The following is an 18,842-nucleotide window of genomic DNA, read 5'->3' on the forward strand; positions in this document are numbered from 1 at the left end:
CTTCTAGGTTGGGACGTTGGTATATGTATTTTTTAAAAAGCTCTTCAGGTATATCTAGATAGGAATCTCTGCTCAAGCCTGTAAACTCCTCTACTATATTAGAAGCTTAAAACCTGTATCTTTTGGGCCTACCATATAGGGTGGAGCAAAAGTAGGTTTACAGTTGTATGAAGAACACAGAGTTTATTCTTGTATTATTATTAATTATTGTATTATTTTCCATACAAACAACTGTAAACCAACTTTTGACCCACCCTGTATATTATGTGCTCAGTAGATTTTTGAATGAGTGGGATAGTACTTGTTTGACTGGATATGTCCTCAGTGCTTAAATAAAATAGGGTGATTTTATATTTTTGCTATTGTTTGGGCCATTGGGATTGCCAGTGCACCTTTTATATGTAGTTTTAATAAAACATAGTTTAGGCCTCTTAGTTTAGGTTGGCCATAAGGCTTAGAGGTAATATGGAGGCCATGGAATAAACACTGGAACTGGAAACTAGGTGAATGGCAAGTCACGCGACTGCTTTGAATCTCTCAGTTTAAAATGAGCACAACACCTGCCTTGTGAAGATTTTGGATAAAACGTTTTGTTTAACCATTTAGTAATAGATGCTACTTCAGTGATTAATGTTTGACTACATGTGATTCATGCTTATTTAAATAGTAAACTAACAAGGTTTTTTATTTACAATAACTTAATGTTGATTGGATATATGTGACATACCTATAATAAGGAGACAAATTGCTTTCAGCTTGCACAGAAGATGGGATTTCCATCTAATGTTGTGGATTCTGCGGCAGAAAACATGGTCAAGCTTTACAACCTTTTTCTGAAATATGATGCAACCATGGTAGAAATAAATCCAATGGTAGAGGATTCAGATGGAGCTGGTAAAGTATCTTCTTTTATCAAGAATTGATTATATATTTATCTACCTATTGTATGCTTTACTAAGGAAGTTGAACTCATAAGGAAGTGAATTCATTACTATTTAGAAGCTTATTTTATAATAAATAGAATGAATGTAAATAAATATTAAAGGGACCAATTAAAGCAAACACCTTAAATATCTTAAAAATATATTTAGGTATACACAGAGAGCTTAAAGCTGCACTGTCCAGTATGGTGGCCACCAGCTATAAAATTAATTAAAATGATGTAAGATTAAAATATTCCTCAGTTACACTATTCATATTTCAAGTGCTCAGTAGCCACATTGGTTACCATAATAGCACACATATAGAACATTTCTATCATTGCAGAAAGCTCTTTGGGCAGTGCTGGTTTAGAGTATCCAGTGTGTAGTAAGTAAATAGCTGTAGCTTTGGGGAATTAACCATCTTAATCTCCACAAATTTTAGACTTTAGAGACATCATAGGCCTTTATTTTTAGCCACTAGAGAAATAAGATTAGCTTGCCACTTTGACAGCTTTTCTTTTATGTGTTTAAAAGGTAAATCAGATTCTGAATTATTATGCCTTCCATGTATAATTTTATTTTCAATGATCTTTCCATCTTTAATATCAAGCACAACAATTTGTTGGTAACATTTGACATCTAATAAAATCATACATGGTGGTGGTGTTTTTTAAATGTATGTAGCTTTATTCTAGTCTAAATTTTTGTGGGTATTTTATAGTGACTGCTTCTATTGCTGTAATTTGATTTTGGTTTAGGTCTCTGGACATTTCTAATCTTTGTAAACATTTGTAGGTCATCTTTCACTTTTATACTTCTAATTCTTTATGACAAATCAAGTTTTTCGTTAGTCATTTATTTGATTGTATAAAGAAGAATGAGTATATTCTCTTATGGTAATAGAGGTAGTTTGTAAAACTAAAAGTAATTAAATTTTTTTAAGGTGAAGGCTAAAGCACATTTTCAAATGAAATGTTCAGTGAAGGAGAATTATCTGTATAAAACAGATATTTCTTGTATTATTTTCTTCATTATAATACTTAACATTGAAAGCAAGACTCCTGAATTCTTTCTAGTTGTGAAAATCTACAGCCATATTCTATTGCTAAGGGAATCTCTTTGTTCTCTTAATTTAGTAACTGGGTTTTTGTGTGTGTTTGTATTCAGTTTTTCTTTTAATTTTACATAGATTATTTAAATCTTTTTTTGTAATTGGAATCATAGTGTATTCAAATTGTATCTTTCCCTTTTTTTTTTTTTTTTAATATATCTTTATTGATTTCAGAGAGAGGAAAGGAGAGGGAGAGAGAGAGAGATAGAAACATCGATGATGAGAGAGTCATTGATCGAGCCCGAAACCCCGGCATGTACCCTGACCGGAAATCGAACCCCGATCGCCTGGATCCTAGGTCGACGCTCAACCGCTGAGCCACACCCGGCCAGGCTATCTTTCCCTTTTTAAACTCAAAAGTTTATAATAGATTTTTTCATGTAAAATATTTTTCAAAGATACAGTTTTTAAAAGCTTGTATTTGTATATGTCTTTAATAGAAATGATGATTTTTCATACAGATTCTTAGAATTAGATTCTTTGGGTCAAAGAATAATAATATTTTTAACATGTTTTGATTATTGGATCAGAATAATAACATTTTGAGATGTATTTTGCCAGATTGTTGTCTGGAAAAGTTCTAATATATAGTGTCCATTTCATTGCCTACGTGTGCCATACCTGTTGCATTAGGTTTAATCTCTGTCAGACCGATAATCAGGAAATGGTATTTTATTTTATTTTTCAGGTTTTTTTTATTGCTAGCGATGTTAAGGACTTTTCGTGTTTATTAGGCATGTTTTTCTCAGTAGACAGAATTTCCTGTTGATATCCTTTGGTACCTGTGTTTCCTGTGGCTACTATAACAAACTGCTACAAACTTGGTGGCATAAAATAACAGTCTCTTATAGTTTTGGAAGGCAGAAGTCCAAAATCAGTATCACATGAATTCAAGGTGTCAGCAGCTCTGCTCCTTCTAGAGGTTCTAGGGAGGAGTCCAGCACTTGCCTTTTCATGCTTCTTGTACCATTTCTTGATTTGTGGCCACCTCATTCCAGTCTTTGCCTTTGTGGTCACATTGGCTCCTCCTCTTTATGCATCTAGTCTCCCTCTGCCTCTCTCTTATAAAGACACTTAGGGCCCACCGGGATAATCTTCTTTCAAGATCCTTATTTTAATCACATCTGTAAACATTTTACCATATAAGGCAATGATTTTTGACCTTTTTCATCTCATGGCACACATAAACTAATTACTAAAATTCTGCAGCACACCAAAAAATATATTTTTTGCTGATCTGACAAAAAAATAGGTATAATTTTGATTCATTCACACTGGACAGCTGTTGTGTTGGCTGTTGTCATTTTTTAAATTTGATAATCTAAGGGAAAAGAGGCCAGTCCCCCTGACTAAATAGTCAGGTATTGCATGCTTTAAAAATTCTTGCTGCACACTAGTTGAAAATTGCTGAAATAGGATAACATTCACAGGTTCTGTGCATTGGGACATGTTATCTTGGGGTGGCCAATATTCAGCCTACTAAAGTACTCAAAGGAAACATGAATAGTTTTTCTTATGATGAGGTTTTTGTTTATTTTTTGAAAATTTATTGACATGGGTCAAAAATCAGAACAATATAACAGTATATTTCCATCAGTCTCACTCATTTATCCTGAAATTTTGTTTTCTCTCCATCCTTACCCTCTACTATTCCTCTCTCCTCATTTTTAGTTTCTTGTGTTTTCCCCATTATTATTTTTTGCAAATAAAAACAAATATGAAAATAGGTCTTTACCCCTTTACAGAAAAGGTTGCATACTATATATATATTTCGCATTTTTCTTACTCACCTAATAATACATACTGATGGTCTCTCCATGTGTATGTATATTAAAGATGCTAAACTTAACTGACGTTTGATATGAATATTTCCCTAAGTTTGTCTTTTGTTTAATTTGGTTTGCGTTTTTGGACATAATGAAGCTTTTTGTTTTTATCTAGTCAGGTCTTATTTTGACTTCCATTGTTTCTATGCTGAGACATTTTTTTCCTCTAAGAAAAAGTAAGATTATTTTCTTCATGTGGGTATTATATTTTTTCATAGATTTGTTTGTAGAAATATATTTTTGGTTGCTATTTGAATGGGAACTTTCCTGCAGTTACATAAAATCAGTAAATATTTATCTGCAGCATGTTTTATTGTTTATTATTTTGCTTTTTGATTTTCAGTCTTTGCTTAATCAAGATTTTACTTTAGCTTTAATTCTTTTTTCCAAATTGTTAGTTTTCCTAAAATCATTAAAACATCCTTCCTGATTTTTGAAAGCCCTTCTTACCATATTCAAGCGTCTGATTTCATAGATATGTTTGTTTTTATATCAATAATTGTAAGTTTTATTACTTTTTTTTTTGGTAAGTTTTAATAATGGATAAGTCTTCCCTCATATGTTTATTTTAAAATAATTTTTTTAACCCTGGCTGGTTTGGATCAGTGGTTAGCGCTTCGGCCCTCTGACTGAAGCGTCCCAGATTCAATTTTGGACAAGGGCAGGTTTGATCCCTGGTGCTGGTCAGGACGCTTGTGCGCGGCAACCAATTGATGTATATCTCTCACATCAATGTTTCTCTCTCTTTTTCTCCCCCTTTCACTCTCTCTGAAAAGGAATGGAAAAAATATCCTCAGGTGAAGATTAAAAAAATAAATGAAATAAAAATATTTTTTTAGAGAGGCAGTTCTTATTTGTGTTTTTAAATTTGTATTACTGAACTCTTTGTGGGTCCAAGATCTTTTAAGAAAGCAGTGAAGGATTGCAAAGCCTGCCTGGTGGTACCTGAAGAGTCTGAGAGTTGCTTTGGGGCTCCTGCATCTTATTTGGCTAGCTAAAGTTTTGGCCAGTTTTGTTATACTTTCCAAAGGATCAACTTTCCAGTCAAGATGACAGAATAGGAAAACACTGTGCTTATCACCTCCCACAACCACATAAAAATTATAAACTACGGAACAACCGTCATTGAGAACTGCTTCAAGTTTAGCTGGACAGAACTCCTATAACTAAGGACATACAGAAGAAGCCACATCAACTGGTGGGAGGGGAAGAAATGGAATGGGCTGGTCCAATACACACTAGTGGCAGATACAGATTGGGAGGGATATCTCGGTTGTTGAGGTCTCCCCTGAGGCACAAGGGGTTCCTTGTTTTGGGAAGAGAAGTCCCCATAACTTGTCTCTGAAAACCAGTGGAGATTGTGGCTACTGGAATCCCAGGCATTCCTCTTAAAGGAACCATGCTTGGACTCAATTCCTCTGGGCTCCAGTGCTGGGGAGGCAGTTGGAAAGGCACCAGGGACTCTCAGGAGGAACTGAATTGATTGGCTTCAGGACAAGGGCTAGAGGAATAGTTTTCTCCCAGATAGAAATGCTGTCAGAAGCCATTTTTTCTTTGTTGAGCCCTCCCCCAGCCCAGCCTGAATGCTCAGACAGGTTCCATATCTCAGTATCCATCGACCTAGCTAACACCATTTGCCCCACCCTAGTAGTTCTCTGAGACCCTGCCCCACTTAGCTTGCTGGCCCACCCAAACCACTTCAAGTAGTTATTCCATACAAAACAACCTGTCTAGTCTCATGTTGTGGATTTTCCTAAAAATCTCTCAAAGGATTGCAGACCCCAAACCAGCATCTGACTTCAGTATGCCCCAAACCCTAGTGGCAGCCAGCCTCAGTTCACAGCCTAGCCCTTACCAGACACCTCTAAGCCCAGCACACGTGGCAACCATCTGCAAATCACTTTGTAGCTCATACCAAGTGGCTCAGGGCAGGGCACAGGCAACACTTGATCTTGGCCTGCATCAGAGCTATGAGGCCCCAGAACCAACATATATGGTGGCCACCTTCAGATGACACCAGAGCACTACCCAACCCCCTCTACAAATGACACAACCAAAGGGCAGACTCGGCAGGTACCAGAGCCTAACTAAAGCAAATTCTGCTCCATAGGGTCAGCCCCTGGACAACAGCACCTTCACCATAGTCACTGCCAATCCTCACAGCCAATCAGCTTGAGAGTCAATCCTTTCATTGACATGCAAATAGCAATCAAGGCTCAACTACAACAGGAGGACACGTACAACCCATACAAGGTACATACCTAGAGCACCTGGCTCAGGTGACCAGGGAATCTGTACCACTAGGCCCCACTGGGCACTACTATATAAGGCCATTGTACCATGACTGGAAGACATAGCAGCTCTTCCTAATAAAAACAAACACAGGGAGGTAACCAAAATGAGGAGACAGAAACATCCCAAATGAAAGAACAGAACCAAACTCCAGAAAAAGAACTAAACAAAATGGAGACAAAAAACTACCAGATGCAGAGTTCAGAGCACTGTTTATAAGGATGCTCAGTGATCTCAGTGAGAACTTCAACAAAGAGATAGGAAACATAACAATGGAAATAGAAAACATGAAAAAGAACTAGCCAGAAATGAAGAATGCAATAACTAAAATGAAGAATACATTAGAGGAAATCAACAGTAGATTACATGAAGCTGTGGATTGAATCAGCATTTTGGAAAACACGCAATCAGAACAGCAAAAAGAAAAAAAGAATTTTTAAAAATGAGGCTAGTTTAAGGGGCCTCTGGAACAACATTAAGCATAACAACATCCATATCACAGGGGTACAGAAGGAGGAGCGAGTACAAGGGATTGAAAACCTATTTGAAGAAATAATGACTGAAAATTTTCTTAACCTGGTAAAGTCAGTAAGTATATAAGCCCAGGAAGTACAGAGAGTCCCACACAAGGTAAACCCAACAGACATAACTAGACACACTAAGGCCCACACTAAGACACATAATTAAAATGTCAAAGGTTGAAGATAAAAGAGCAAGTCTTAAAAGCAGCAAGAGAAAAGCAGTTATCTACTAGGGAGTTCCCAATAAGACTGTCAGCTGATTTCTTATCAGAAACTATGCATGCCAGAAGGGATTGGCATGAAATATTCAAAGTGATGAAAAGTAAGGACCTATAACCAAGATTGCCCAGCAAAGCTATCATTAAGAATTAAAGGACAGATAAAGAGTTCACAGACAAGAAAAAGCTAAAGTTCATCACTAGCAAACTAGTAATAAAAGAAATGTTAATGGGACTTCTTTAAGCAAAAGAAGAAAAAATTAAAAATGTGAATATTAAAATGACAATAACTACCTGACTGTGAGCAGTTACTTTAAAAGTAAATGGATTAAATGCTCCAATCAAAACACATGGGATAGCCAAATGGATAAGGAAACAAGACCTTTACATACACTGCCTATAAATACTTTCAGTCAAAAGACAGTCACAGACTGAAAATAAAGGGATAGAGAGATTTTGTGAAAATGGAAACAAAAAATCTGGGGTAACAATACTTATACCAGACAAAAAGAGACTTTAAAACAAAGGCTATAAGAGACAAAGATGGACCTAGCAATTCCACTTCTGGGTCTTTATCTGAAGAAACCTAAAACACTAATTCAGAAAGATATATGCATCTGTATGATCATTGCAGCATTATTTATAGTAGCCATGATATGTTAGCAACCAAAGTGTTCATCAGTGTACGAATGGATGAAGAAGTAGTACGTATATATAATGCAGTATGACTCAGCCTATCTGCAACAACATGGATAAACTTAGAGGGTGTTCTGCTGAGTGAAGTCAGACATTTTAAAAGACAAAAGCCATATGATTTCACTTATATGTACAATCTAAAAAACAAAACAGAGACAAACGTACAGAGGACATTTTGATGGTTGCCAGATGAGAAGGAGCTGAAGGTATGGGTGAAAAGAGAAAGGGATTAAGAAGTACAAATTGATACTTACAAAATAGTCATGGGGATGTAAAGTATAGCATGGGTGATATACTCAATATTTTAATAACTGTATGGTATCAAATGGGTACTAGATTTATTAGGATGATCACTTTGTAAGTTATATAAATGTCTAATCACTGTGTTATACTCCTGAAACTAATACAATATTGTATGTCACCTGTAATTGAAAAAAAAAGTTATTAAAAATATTAAAAGTTATTAAAAATACAAGAATGCAGTGAAAACTGCATGAAAACAAGTTCTTTCATCCCAGGTAATTGCTCTAGTGTTCCAATGGGAGCATGTGCATAGGTACTATTTTTCATTCAGTCTAGAGGTGCAAACTCCTTGAAACCTTGGGTTCTGATTTTGGTACTTGGATATCATGTTATTAACTCCTATTGCTAGTCAATCTTTAGAATCCTTTTGTCAGATTTTTTAAAAATCATGCTGAAATGTTTTGAGATTGCAAAATTGTTGGGGGAAATGAACATCTTGGTAACAGTCAGTTTTTCCAACTAGAAATACATTATTTTTCTATTTATACAAGTCTTTATTTACAAGACAACAAATTTTGTGGGATTTAAAATTTTTATTTATTTATTTATTTAATCTTTATTGTTGAAAGTACTACAGAGGTCCCCCTTTCACCCCCGCAATGATTCCTTCCACCCCATGTCTGCCCTATCCTCAGGCCTTCCCCATTCTATTGTTTGGGTCCATAGGTTATGCATTTATGCATATAAGTTCTTTGACTAACCCCTCTCCCCCCCCCCCCCCCCCCCCCCGCTTCCCTCTGAGATTCCTAAGTCTGTTCCATGCTTCTGTGTCTCTGGATCTACTTTGTTCATCAGTTTATTTTGCTCATTATATTCTACATATGAGTAAGATCATGTTGTACTTGTCTTTCTCTGACTGGCTTATTTTCACTTAGCATAATGCTCTCTAGGTCCCTCCATGCTGTCTCAAAGGGTAAGAGATCCTTTTGTCTTACAGCTGCGTAGTATTCCATGGTGTAACTGTACCACAGCTTTTTTATCCATCTACTGATGGGCAGTTGGGCTGTTTCCAGATCTTACCTATTGTAAATTGTACTGCTGTGAACATAGGGGTGCATAAATTATTTCTGATTGGTGTTTCAGGTTTCTTAGTATATATTCCCAAAGTGGGATCACTTGGTCAATTGGAAGTTCCATATTTAAGTTTTTGAGGAAACTCCATACTGTTTTCTATAGTGGCTGACCAGGCTGTGCAGTCCCGTACTAAGTTCCTTTTTTTCCACATCCTTGCCAGCACGTGTCATTTGTTGATTTGTTGATGGTAGCCATTCTGACAGGTGTAAGGCGATAGCTCATTGTGTTTTAATTTGAATCTCTCTGATGATGAGTGACTTTGAGGATTTTTTCATATGTCTCTTGGCCATCTGTATGTCCTTTTTGGAGAAAAGTCTATTCAGGTCCTTTGCCCATTTTTTAATTGGATTTTTTGTCTTCCTCTTGAAATCTGAGTTTCTTATATATTTTGGATGTTAAACCCCTTATCAGATTGGCAAGTATGTTCTCCCATACAGCGGGCTCCCTTTTGATTCTGTTGATGGTTTCTTTTGCTGTGTAGAAGCTTTTTATTTTGATGTAGTCCCATTTGTTTATTTTCTCGTTTGTTTCCCTTGCCCTAGGAGATGCATTGGCAAACATATTGCTATGAGAGATGTTTCAGATTTTGCTGCCTGTTTTCTTCTAGGTTTTTTATGGCTTTACGTCTTACATTTAAGTCTTATCCATTTTGAGTTTTTTTTTGTCTATGTTGTAAGTTTATTTTCTAGTTTCATTGTTTTTTGCATGTACCTGTCTAATTTTCCCAACACCATTTATCGAAGAGACTGTCTTTATTCCATTGTATGCTCTTGCCTCTTCTGTCAAATATTAATTAAGCATTAATAATGGCTTGGGTTGATTTCTGGGTTCTCTGTTCTGTTCCACTGACCTATATGACTGTTCTTGTGCCAGTACCAGGATGTTTAGATTGCAGTGGTTCTGTAGTATAACTTGATATCTGGTATTGTGATCCTTCCAACTTTGTTCTTTCTCAAGATTCCTGTGGCTATTCGGGGTCTTTTTTGGTTCAATGTATATTTTTGAAGTGTTTGTTCTAGATCTGTGAAATATGCCGTTGTTATTTTAATGGGGATTGCATTGAATTTATAGGTCACTTTGTGTAGTGTGGGCATTTTAATGATGTTAATTCTTCCAATCCATGAACATGGTGTATTCTTCCACTTGTTTATATCTTCCTCTATCTCTTGGTTCAATGTCCTGTAGTTTTCCGGCTACAGGCCTTTTACTTCCTTGGTTAAGTGTATTCCTAAGTATCTTACTTTTTTTGTTGCAGTGGTAAATGGGATGGTTTTTTCAGTTTCTCTTTCTGAGAGTTCATTATTGGTGTATAAAAATGCCATCGATTTCTGGGTGTAAATTTTGTATCCTGCTACATTGCCAAATTCATTTATGAAATCTGGTAGTTTTTTGCTGGAGTCTTTAGGGTTTTCTATGTACAATATCATGTTGTCTGCAAATAATGACAGTTTTACTTCCTTCTCAATTTGTATGCCTTTTATGTTTTCTTGTCTGATCTCTGTGGCTAGCACTTCCAATAGTATGTTGAGGAAGAGTGGTGAAAGTGGACATCCCTGTCTTGTCCCTGTTCTTAGGGGAAATGCTTTTAGTTTTTGCCCATTGAGAATGATGTTGGCTGTAGGTTTGTCATATATGGCTTTATTTTCTTGAGGTATGATCCCTCTCTTCCCGCTTTGCTGAGAATTTTTATCAAAAATGGGTGTTGTATTTTGTCTGATGCTTTTTCTGCATCTCTTGATATGATCGTGTGATTTTTGTCTTTCAATTTGTTTATGTGATGTATCACATATATTGATTTGCGAATATTTTACCAGCCTTGCATCCCTGGAATAAATTCCACTTGGTCTTGGTGTGTGATCTTTTTAGTATATTGCTGGGTCCAATTTGCTAATATTTTGTTGAGGATTTTAGCATCTATGTTCCTCAGGGATATTTACCTGTAATTCTCTTTGTTTGCAGTGTCCTTATCTGGTTTTGAAATTAGGCTAATTCTGGCCTCATAAAAAGAGCTTGGCAGTGTTCCTTCCTCTTGGTTTTTTTGGAATAGTTTGAGGAGGGTAGATGTTAGTTCTGTGCATGTTTGGTAAAAACTCCCCTGTGAAGCTGTTTTGACCAGGGCTTCTGTTTGCTTGGAGTATTTTGATTACTGCTTCAACTTCATCAGTAGTTATTGGCCTATTCAGGTCTTCTGACTCTTTCTGATTGAGTTTGGGAAAGTTGTATTTTTCTAGGCATTTGTCCATTTTGTCCAGGTTGTCCAGCTTCTTGATGTATAAGTTGTTCATAGTATTTTCTTACAATCCTTTGTATTCCTGTTGGGTCAGTTTTTACTTCAACTCTTCTGTTTATGATTTTGTTTATTTGGGCCCTGTCTCTTTGTTTCTTGATGAATCTGGCTAAAGGTTCATCAGTCTTGTTTATCTTTTTAAAGAACCAGCTCTTCGTTTCATTGACCTTTTTGGATTAATCTTTTTAGTCTCTATGTCATTTTTTTCTGCTCTGATCTTTATTATTTCCTTCCTTCTGCTTACTCTGGACCTTTCTTGTTGTTCTCTTTCTGAGTTTTTAAGTTGTAGGGTTAGATAGTTTATTAGAACTTTTTGTTGTTTTTTGAGGTAGGCCTATAGTGCTATGAACTCCCCTCTCAGGAGTGCTTTCATTGTGTCCCATAGATTTGAGGTTATTGTGTGTTCATTTTCATTTGTTTCCAGGAAATTTTTTATTTCTTACTTGATCTCTTTGGTAACGCATTCATTGTTTAATATCATGCTATTTAGCCTCCATGTGTTTGCATGTTTTTTTTGTTTTTATTGTAGTTGATTTCTAATTTCATGCCATTTTGATCTGAGAAGATGCTTGATATGATTTGAATCTTCTTAAACATGTAGAGATTTGTTTTGTATCCTAACATGTGGTCTTTTCTTCAGAATGTCCGGTGTGCACTTGAGAAAAATTTACATTCTGCAGCTTTATGTTGGAATAATGTTCTGTAAATGTCAATTAAATTCATCTGATCTAGTGTGCCATTTAGGATCACTGATTCCTTGTTGATTTTTTTGTCTGTAAGACCTATCCAGTGAAGTCAGTTGGGTGTTAAAGTCCCCTGCTATGACTATATTACTGTCAATATCTCCCTTCAAGTCCTCCAAAAGTTTTTTTAAATAAATTTAGGTACTCCTATATTGGGTGCATATGTGTTTAACAGGGTTATATCCTCTTGTTGAATCAATCCCTTTAGTATTATATAGTGACCTTTCTTGTCTCAATATGGTCTTCATTTTGAAGCCCATTTTGTTAGATATAAGTATTGCTACCTAGCTTTTTTCTTATTTCTTTTTGCATGGAAAATTTGTTTCTATCCCCTTCACTCTCGTCCTGTGTTAGTCTTTTGTTCTGAGGTGGGTCTCTTTTAGACATCATATATTTAGGTCATGTTTTCTTATCCACTCAGCTACCCCATGTCTTTTGATTGGAACATTTAATCCATTTACATTTAAGGTTATTGATAGGTGCTTGTCTATTGCCTTTTTAATTTCTTTATGCCTAAGTTTCTCGTTCTCTCTATTTCAACTTCTTATTACAGCATTTCCTTTAATATTTCTTGCAATGCTGGGTTGGTGGTGATAAGCCCCTTTAGCCTTTTTTTGGTCTGGGAAGCTATTTATTTTACCATCTAGTTTGAATGATAGCCTTGCTGGATAGAGTAGTTTTGGTTTCAGATCCTTGCTTTTCATTACCTTGAATACTTCATGCCATTCCCTTCTGGCCTGTAGAGTTTTTGATGAGAAGTCAGCTGACAGCCTTATGGGACCTCCTTTGTAGGTCACAGATTGCTTTTTTCTTGCTGCCTTTAATATTCTCTCTTTGTCTTGAATTTTTGGCATTTTAATTATGATGTGTCTGGGCATGGATCTTTTTGAATGCTTCTTGCTTGGGACTCTCTGTGCCTCCTGAACATGTGTGACTTTCTTTGACCAGGTTAGGGAAATTTTCTGCCATTATTTCTTCAAGCAGATTCTCTTTCTTGCTTATTCTCTTCCCCTTTTGGCATTCATATGATGCAAATATTGTTACATTTTCTGTTGTCTCACATCTCCCTTAAACTGTCCTGGGTTTTTTTTGTTTATTTGTTTGCTTTTCATTTTCCATTTCAGAGAGTGGAAGGGAGAGAGAAAGAGAAACATCAATGATGAGAGAGAATCATGGATCAGTTGCCTTCTGCACGCCACCTGCTGGGGATCCAGCCCCCAACCAGGACATGCACCCTGACTGGGAATCGAACCAAGATCTCCTGGATCATAGGTCGATGCTAACTGCTGAGCCGTGCTGGCTGGGCCGCCCTCCTGTTTTTTCATTGTTCTTCCTTTCTGATTGAGTGAATTTTTCTATCCTGTCTTCTAATTCGCTGATCCGATCCTCAGCTTCCTCTAATCTGCTGTTTATTCCTTCCAGTGAATTATTTATTTTTGTTGTCATTTCTTAATTTCCTTCATAGTTTCCCTATCTTTTCTCATTATCCTTACAATCAATATTCTGAACTCTATATCTGATAGATTGCTTATCTCTATTTCATTTAGCTCTTCTTCTGGAGAATTCTTTTGTTCTTTCATTTGGGGCTTATTTTTTTGTCTCCTCATTTTGCTTTCCTATTTGGGTTTGTTTCTATGTATTAGGTAGATCTGTTAGACTCTTGGTCTTTTTGGTCAGTCTCTGGTGCAGGCCATTGTCAGACGCTGTTTGTGACTGCCTCTGAGTACCTTGTTTGGAGATATCAACATTCCACGGCTTGTGGTTCCCTGTCTTGGGGCTAGGTGCATTTGGAGTGGACCAGGATGCACACCACAGTCTGCTTTTTCAAGTCCAGTGTCCAGAAGTAAATCAGGCAAAGACTCAAAGCACCCAGAGGCCTCCCTCTGCCTGCAGGCTGATTAATGTCCGTGTTTATTTTAGATTCCTCATATAAGTGAATACATATGATATTCATCTTTCTCTGCTTGACTTATTTCACTTAGCATAGTACCCTTTAGTTCAATCCATGTTGTCGCATATGGCAAGGTTTCATTCTTTTTATTGCTGCATAATATTCCATTGTGTGTATATTTATATTTATATTATTTATATTTATATTCAGATCTTTTTTATCCATTCACCTATTGATGGACACCTGTGTTGCTTCCATATCTTGGATGTTGTGAATAATGCTGCAATAAACATAGGAGTGCCTATTTGTTTTTTAATTAGTATTCTTATTTTCTGTGCATAAATACCCAGAAGTGGAATTGCTAAGATGTATGCTCTATCTGTTTTTATTGTTTTGAGGAACCTCCATACTGTTTTTCGTAGGGGCTGCAATTTCTGGTCCCACCAGTTGTACTCAAGGGTTTCCTTTTCTACACATTCTCACCAATACAGGTCATTGTGGACTTTTTTGTAATAGCCTTTCTGACTGGTGTGAGGTAATATCTCACTGTGGTTTAGATTTGTATTTCCCTGATGATTATTGATGTTGAACATCTTATATGTCTGTTAGCTATCTATATGTCTTCTTTGGAGAAATGTTGTCTTTTCATATCTTCTTTTCATTTTTCAATTGGATTGTTCATTTTTTTGTTATTCAGTTGTATGACTTTTTAAAATCCAACCCCTTATTGCATATATCATTTGCAAATAGATTCTCCCAGTCAGTAGGTTACCTTTTTGTTTTATTAAAGGTTTCTTCACTGCGCAGAAGCTTTTTAATTTGATGTAGTCTCATTTGTTTACTTGCGCTTTTGTTTCCATTGTTCAAGGGGACATGTCTGGAAAGATATTGCTCAGACTTATGTCAGATTGTTTACTTTCTGTTTTCTTTAGGAGTTTTGCGGTTTCAGGCCTTACTTTTAAGTTTTTAACTCACTTTGAGGTGTGTGTTTTTTGGTATGTGGTGTAGAAGAGTGGTCCAGTTTTATTTTTTTGTATTTATCTGTCCCCCAACACCACTTGTTGAAGAGACTGTCGTTACTCCAGTATATGTTTTTGCCTCCTTTGTCATAGATTAGCATATAAGTGAGAGCCTGTTTCTGCGGTCTCTGTCCTGTTCCATTGATCTATGTGTCTGATTTTGTTCCAGTACCATAAACTTTAGACTAAAACAGCTATGTAGTATAGCTTGAGATCAGTGAGCGTGATACGTTCAACTTTGTTCTTATTTCTTAAGATTGCCTTGGCTATTCTGGGTCTTTTGTGGTTCTTTATGAATTTTAGGATTATCCTAGTTTTAAGAAGAATGATATTGGTATTTTTATTGGAATTACATTGAATCTGTAAATTGCTTTGTGTTTTATCGTCCTTTTAGCAATATTAATCCTTTCTATCTATGAGCACAATATATCCTTTCATTTATTTGTGTCGTCTTCAATTTCTTTCTTCAGTATCTTATAGATTTCAGAGAAGGGGTTTTCCACTTCTTGGTTAAGTTTATTCCTAGGTATTTTATTCTTTTTGATGTATTTTTTAATGGAATTGTTTTCTTTTCTACTTCTGATTGTTCATTATTAGTATATAGGAACCTGACAGTTTCTGTGTATTAATTTTGTTTCCTGTTACTTTCGGTGGATTCTTTAGGGTTTTCTCTATATACATTATTTCACATGCAAATAGTGGTAGTTTTATTTCTTCCTTTTTTATTTGGATGCATTTTTTTTTTCTTCTTGTCTGACTGTTGTGGGTAGGACTTCCAGTACTATGTTGAATAAGAGTGGTGAAAGTGGGTATCCTTGTCTTGTTCCTAATATTAGAGGACAAATTTTCAGCTTTTCACCATTGAGTATGATGTTAGCTGTGGCCTTGTCATGTATAGCCTTTATCAAGTTGAGGTAAGATCCTTCTGTACCTACTTTGTTGAGAGTTTTGGTGGCTATGTTGAATGGGGGATTTTTTCTGCCATTATATTTTCTTACTTTTTACTTGTGGTATACAGAGATTGTTTACTGATTTTATTTTTCATTTGTATGTTTTAATTTATTGTTGTATTTGTTTTCCTTAGTCTTTTAAAAATGTCTTTATTGCATTTCAGCTTCTCTCATGTTTCAGTTAATTTCAGTTTCTTATTTCATAATTCATAGTTTTTTGAGTTTTGACCACTCAGAAGAGACCTGTAGTCATTTTTTTTTCTCAAAAGTATATATTTTTCCTCTAACACAAACATAGCAAATAATGTTTGCTAGGCACTGTTACAAGCACTTTATAGGTATGAACCCTTTTACTTCATTTAATGTTTATAACAGTTCAATGAGGTAGGTACTACTACTATGCTTATTTTATAAGTTAGGAAAATGTGTTATCAAGAGATTAAGTGGTTGCCTAGGGACTCATGGCTAGTGGTGAAGATTTGATCTCTCCAACATTCCTTAGTGTTTTCTTGACCCATTGAGCTTAACCATCAAGCCTATCATCTATAAAGGGTAGACAGACATGGAGCTTTTGAGGGATGAGAGCTTAGCTTTCTGGGTAATCCTGCTCTGACTTTGAGGCTGCCATTCTGATCCCAACTAATGTTCTTTCGGGTATTCTGGGAACACTTGTAGGTAGGTTGGATTTTTGTCCTCAGAAGTTTCTGAAATGGGTCAAAATAATACACTAATATCAGCTCTAAGAAAGTGTTTTGCTTAATCCCATAAATTCTTTCTTTTCTGTTTTTGACACCCAATTATTCCCAGTCATGTTGTCTACTATAATATCATAGGTTCTTCAGGGAAATTAAACTATGGCATTAAGATACTATAAAACTTCTAATAGTAAATTCTGCATGAAGACACACCTGAAATTTAAAGTCCAAATGTGATAAAGTTCAAATGACCGAGAGAACTGAAGTACCAAGTCTGATTTTTCTTCTCTGTGTTAGGAGTCCAAAGAAATTAATGTTTTTCCTTATTTATTGAATATTTTGACTATTAGCTAGACAGTTTATGAATTCTAGATTAGAGTTTAGATTCCTTCAGCCATGGCAGTTTGGACTGTTTCTCATAGTAATGGGTAGAGTTTCTTCATGGTTTCAGAAGTTACATTGTTTGAATTTCAGATCTTTTATGGACCTCACTTTTAAACGAGTACACAGAGGTAATAATACACACAAATTTATCATATCATTAACACCTCAGTTATCCAATTTGTAAAAATCAAACAGCAACAAAAAAATCCCAAGTCATTCCCATCATCAGAAACAATGAAACCAGCACAATCATGTTCCCAGAACTTTGTACTTAGTTTTATCAAAGGTCATGGAAGAAACTGAGTGGAAACTGAGCGAAGGAGTGTAGACTGATACTAGTCTCACCAGGATCCCATTTTGTCCTGCTTGTATTAGCTGTGGACTTAAAATCAGTGCATTTATGATTGCGGGGTTGGGGGTTGGGACATGACTAATTTACCCATGTGTAGTCTCTTAAAATTTTTTCTCCTTTTGAACACCATGATTTTGGCACTCTAGTATGAATTGAGTATGGGTTCTGTTTACTGATATTGCACTCACCCTTGCAGGTGTTGTCAGTGGCTGTTTCTACTGACTATTGTGGAGCTCAGGCCTAAGAAATCTGTTTCCTAGGGATTTCATCCAAGTATGTTTGCACTGGAGAATCACCCTCAACTAGCTCCTGAGTGAATCTTCTGGAATTATACCCCAAATTCCTAGTCAAGACTAATGCCTTTTTTATATGTTCCTTATTTATTTTTTGAACAACACATTAAAGTTTTTAACATAATGGATGTGTGTGTATGTGTGTGTGTGTGCATGTGTGTGTGTGTGTGCATGTGTGTGTGTATATTCCTGCACCCGACATTTAGAAAAACATTATGTCAAATACTGATTAAAAAATAAAATACTGAGCCATAAATTAAAAAGTCTCAACAAATATTTAAGAATTAATAACATAGTTAATAGTCTTTAAGCACAAAGCGGTAAAACTAGAAATTAATATAATACATCATGTCATGTTTTTTAAAATTTAAAGAAAATACTTGAATTCATAAGTAAATGAAGAAATCTTAATGGAAATGAGAAAATATTTAGAACTGAACAAACTGGAAGGTATATAGTGCTTTTTGGGAGGAAGAATTATCAAAAGTGGTTTGTTTCTTAGTTAATATGTAACGTAAATGTAACTGTCCAAGAATTTTGAACATGAAAAATGGATCATTACACATTTCATATGGAAAATAAAAGAATAAAAATTACAGATAGATTTTCTTCTATTCAACAGCATTAATTTAATATGATAGCTGATGTTTTGCTAAGTCACTGTTTACTGTGAATATGGTATTGTAGGGGCTTCCCTCCCTCCAACTTTTTGATACTGAAATAAAATAGTACAAGGAACTTCCCTATATCTTTTACTCAGAATCACCAGTGACTTACATTTTGCCTTATTTACTTTATCATCCTCCTTTCTCTACACTGTGTGTATGTGTAGAAATATGTTTTTAGAATCATTTGTTCTTTTTTACCCCTAAATATTTTGGTGTCTAAAAACACTCTTTCATATAACCTCAATACATTTATCAAAACCAGGAAATTTAACATTGATAAGATATTATCTAATCCACAATACGTAATGCAAAATGTGGACAGGTGTCCTAGTAACGTCTTTTATATTCCCCTTCCCCCTCTTTCTGGTTCAGGATCCTTGCTCAGTGTCACACCTTGAATTTAGTTATCATTTCTATTTTACCTCAAACAGTGCCTCACTTTTGCTTTGTTTCTTGACCTTAACGCATACACAATACATATATTTGTTTTTGTAGAGAAGGGATCATTTATTTTGTAAAATGTTCTTCGGTTTGGATTTCTCTGTCTGATGTTTCTTCATGTGTTTTTTCCTTCATGGTGCGTTATATCAGGAGGC

General features: G+C 35.6%; 1 protein-coding gene across 1 annotated transcript in view; it reads left to right on the forward strand.

Moving 5' to 3' along the window:
- SUCLA2 (succinate-CoA ligase ADP-forming subunit beta) overlaps nucleotides 1-18,842 on the forward strand; it is a 62,478-nt gene that overhangs the window by 30,089 nt on the left and 13,547 nt on the right. Inside the window, exon 6 of the mRNA XM_016219534.2 lies at nucleotides 756-894. Coding sequence (XP_016075020.2) covers nucleotides 756-894 — 139 coding nt within the window. The remainder of the gene's footprint in view (nucleotides 1-755; nucleotides 895-18,842) is intronic.

This window comes from Miniopterus natalensis, chromosome 2 (genome assembly GCF_054644295.1).
Source record: "Miniopterus natalensis isolate mMinNat1 chromosome 2, mMinNat1.hap1, whole genome shotgun sequence".
NCBI lineage: Eukaryota > Metazoa > Chordata > Mammalia > Chiroptera > Miniopteridae > Miniopterus > Miniopterus natalensis.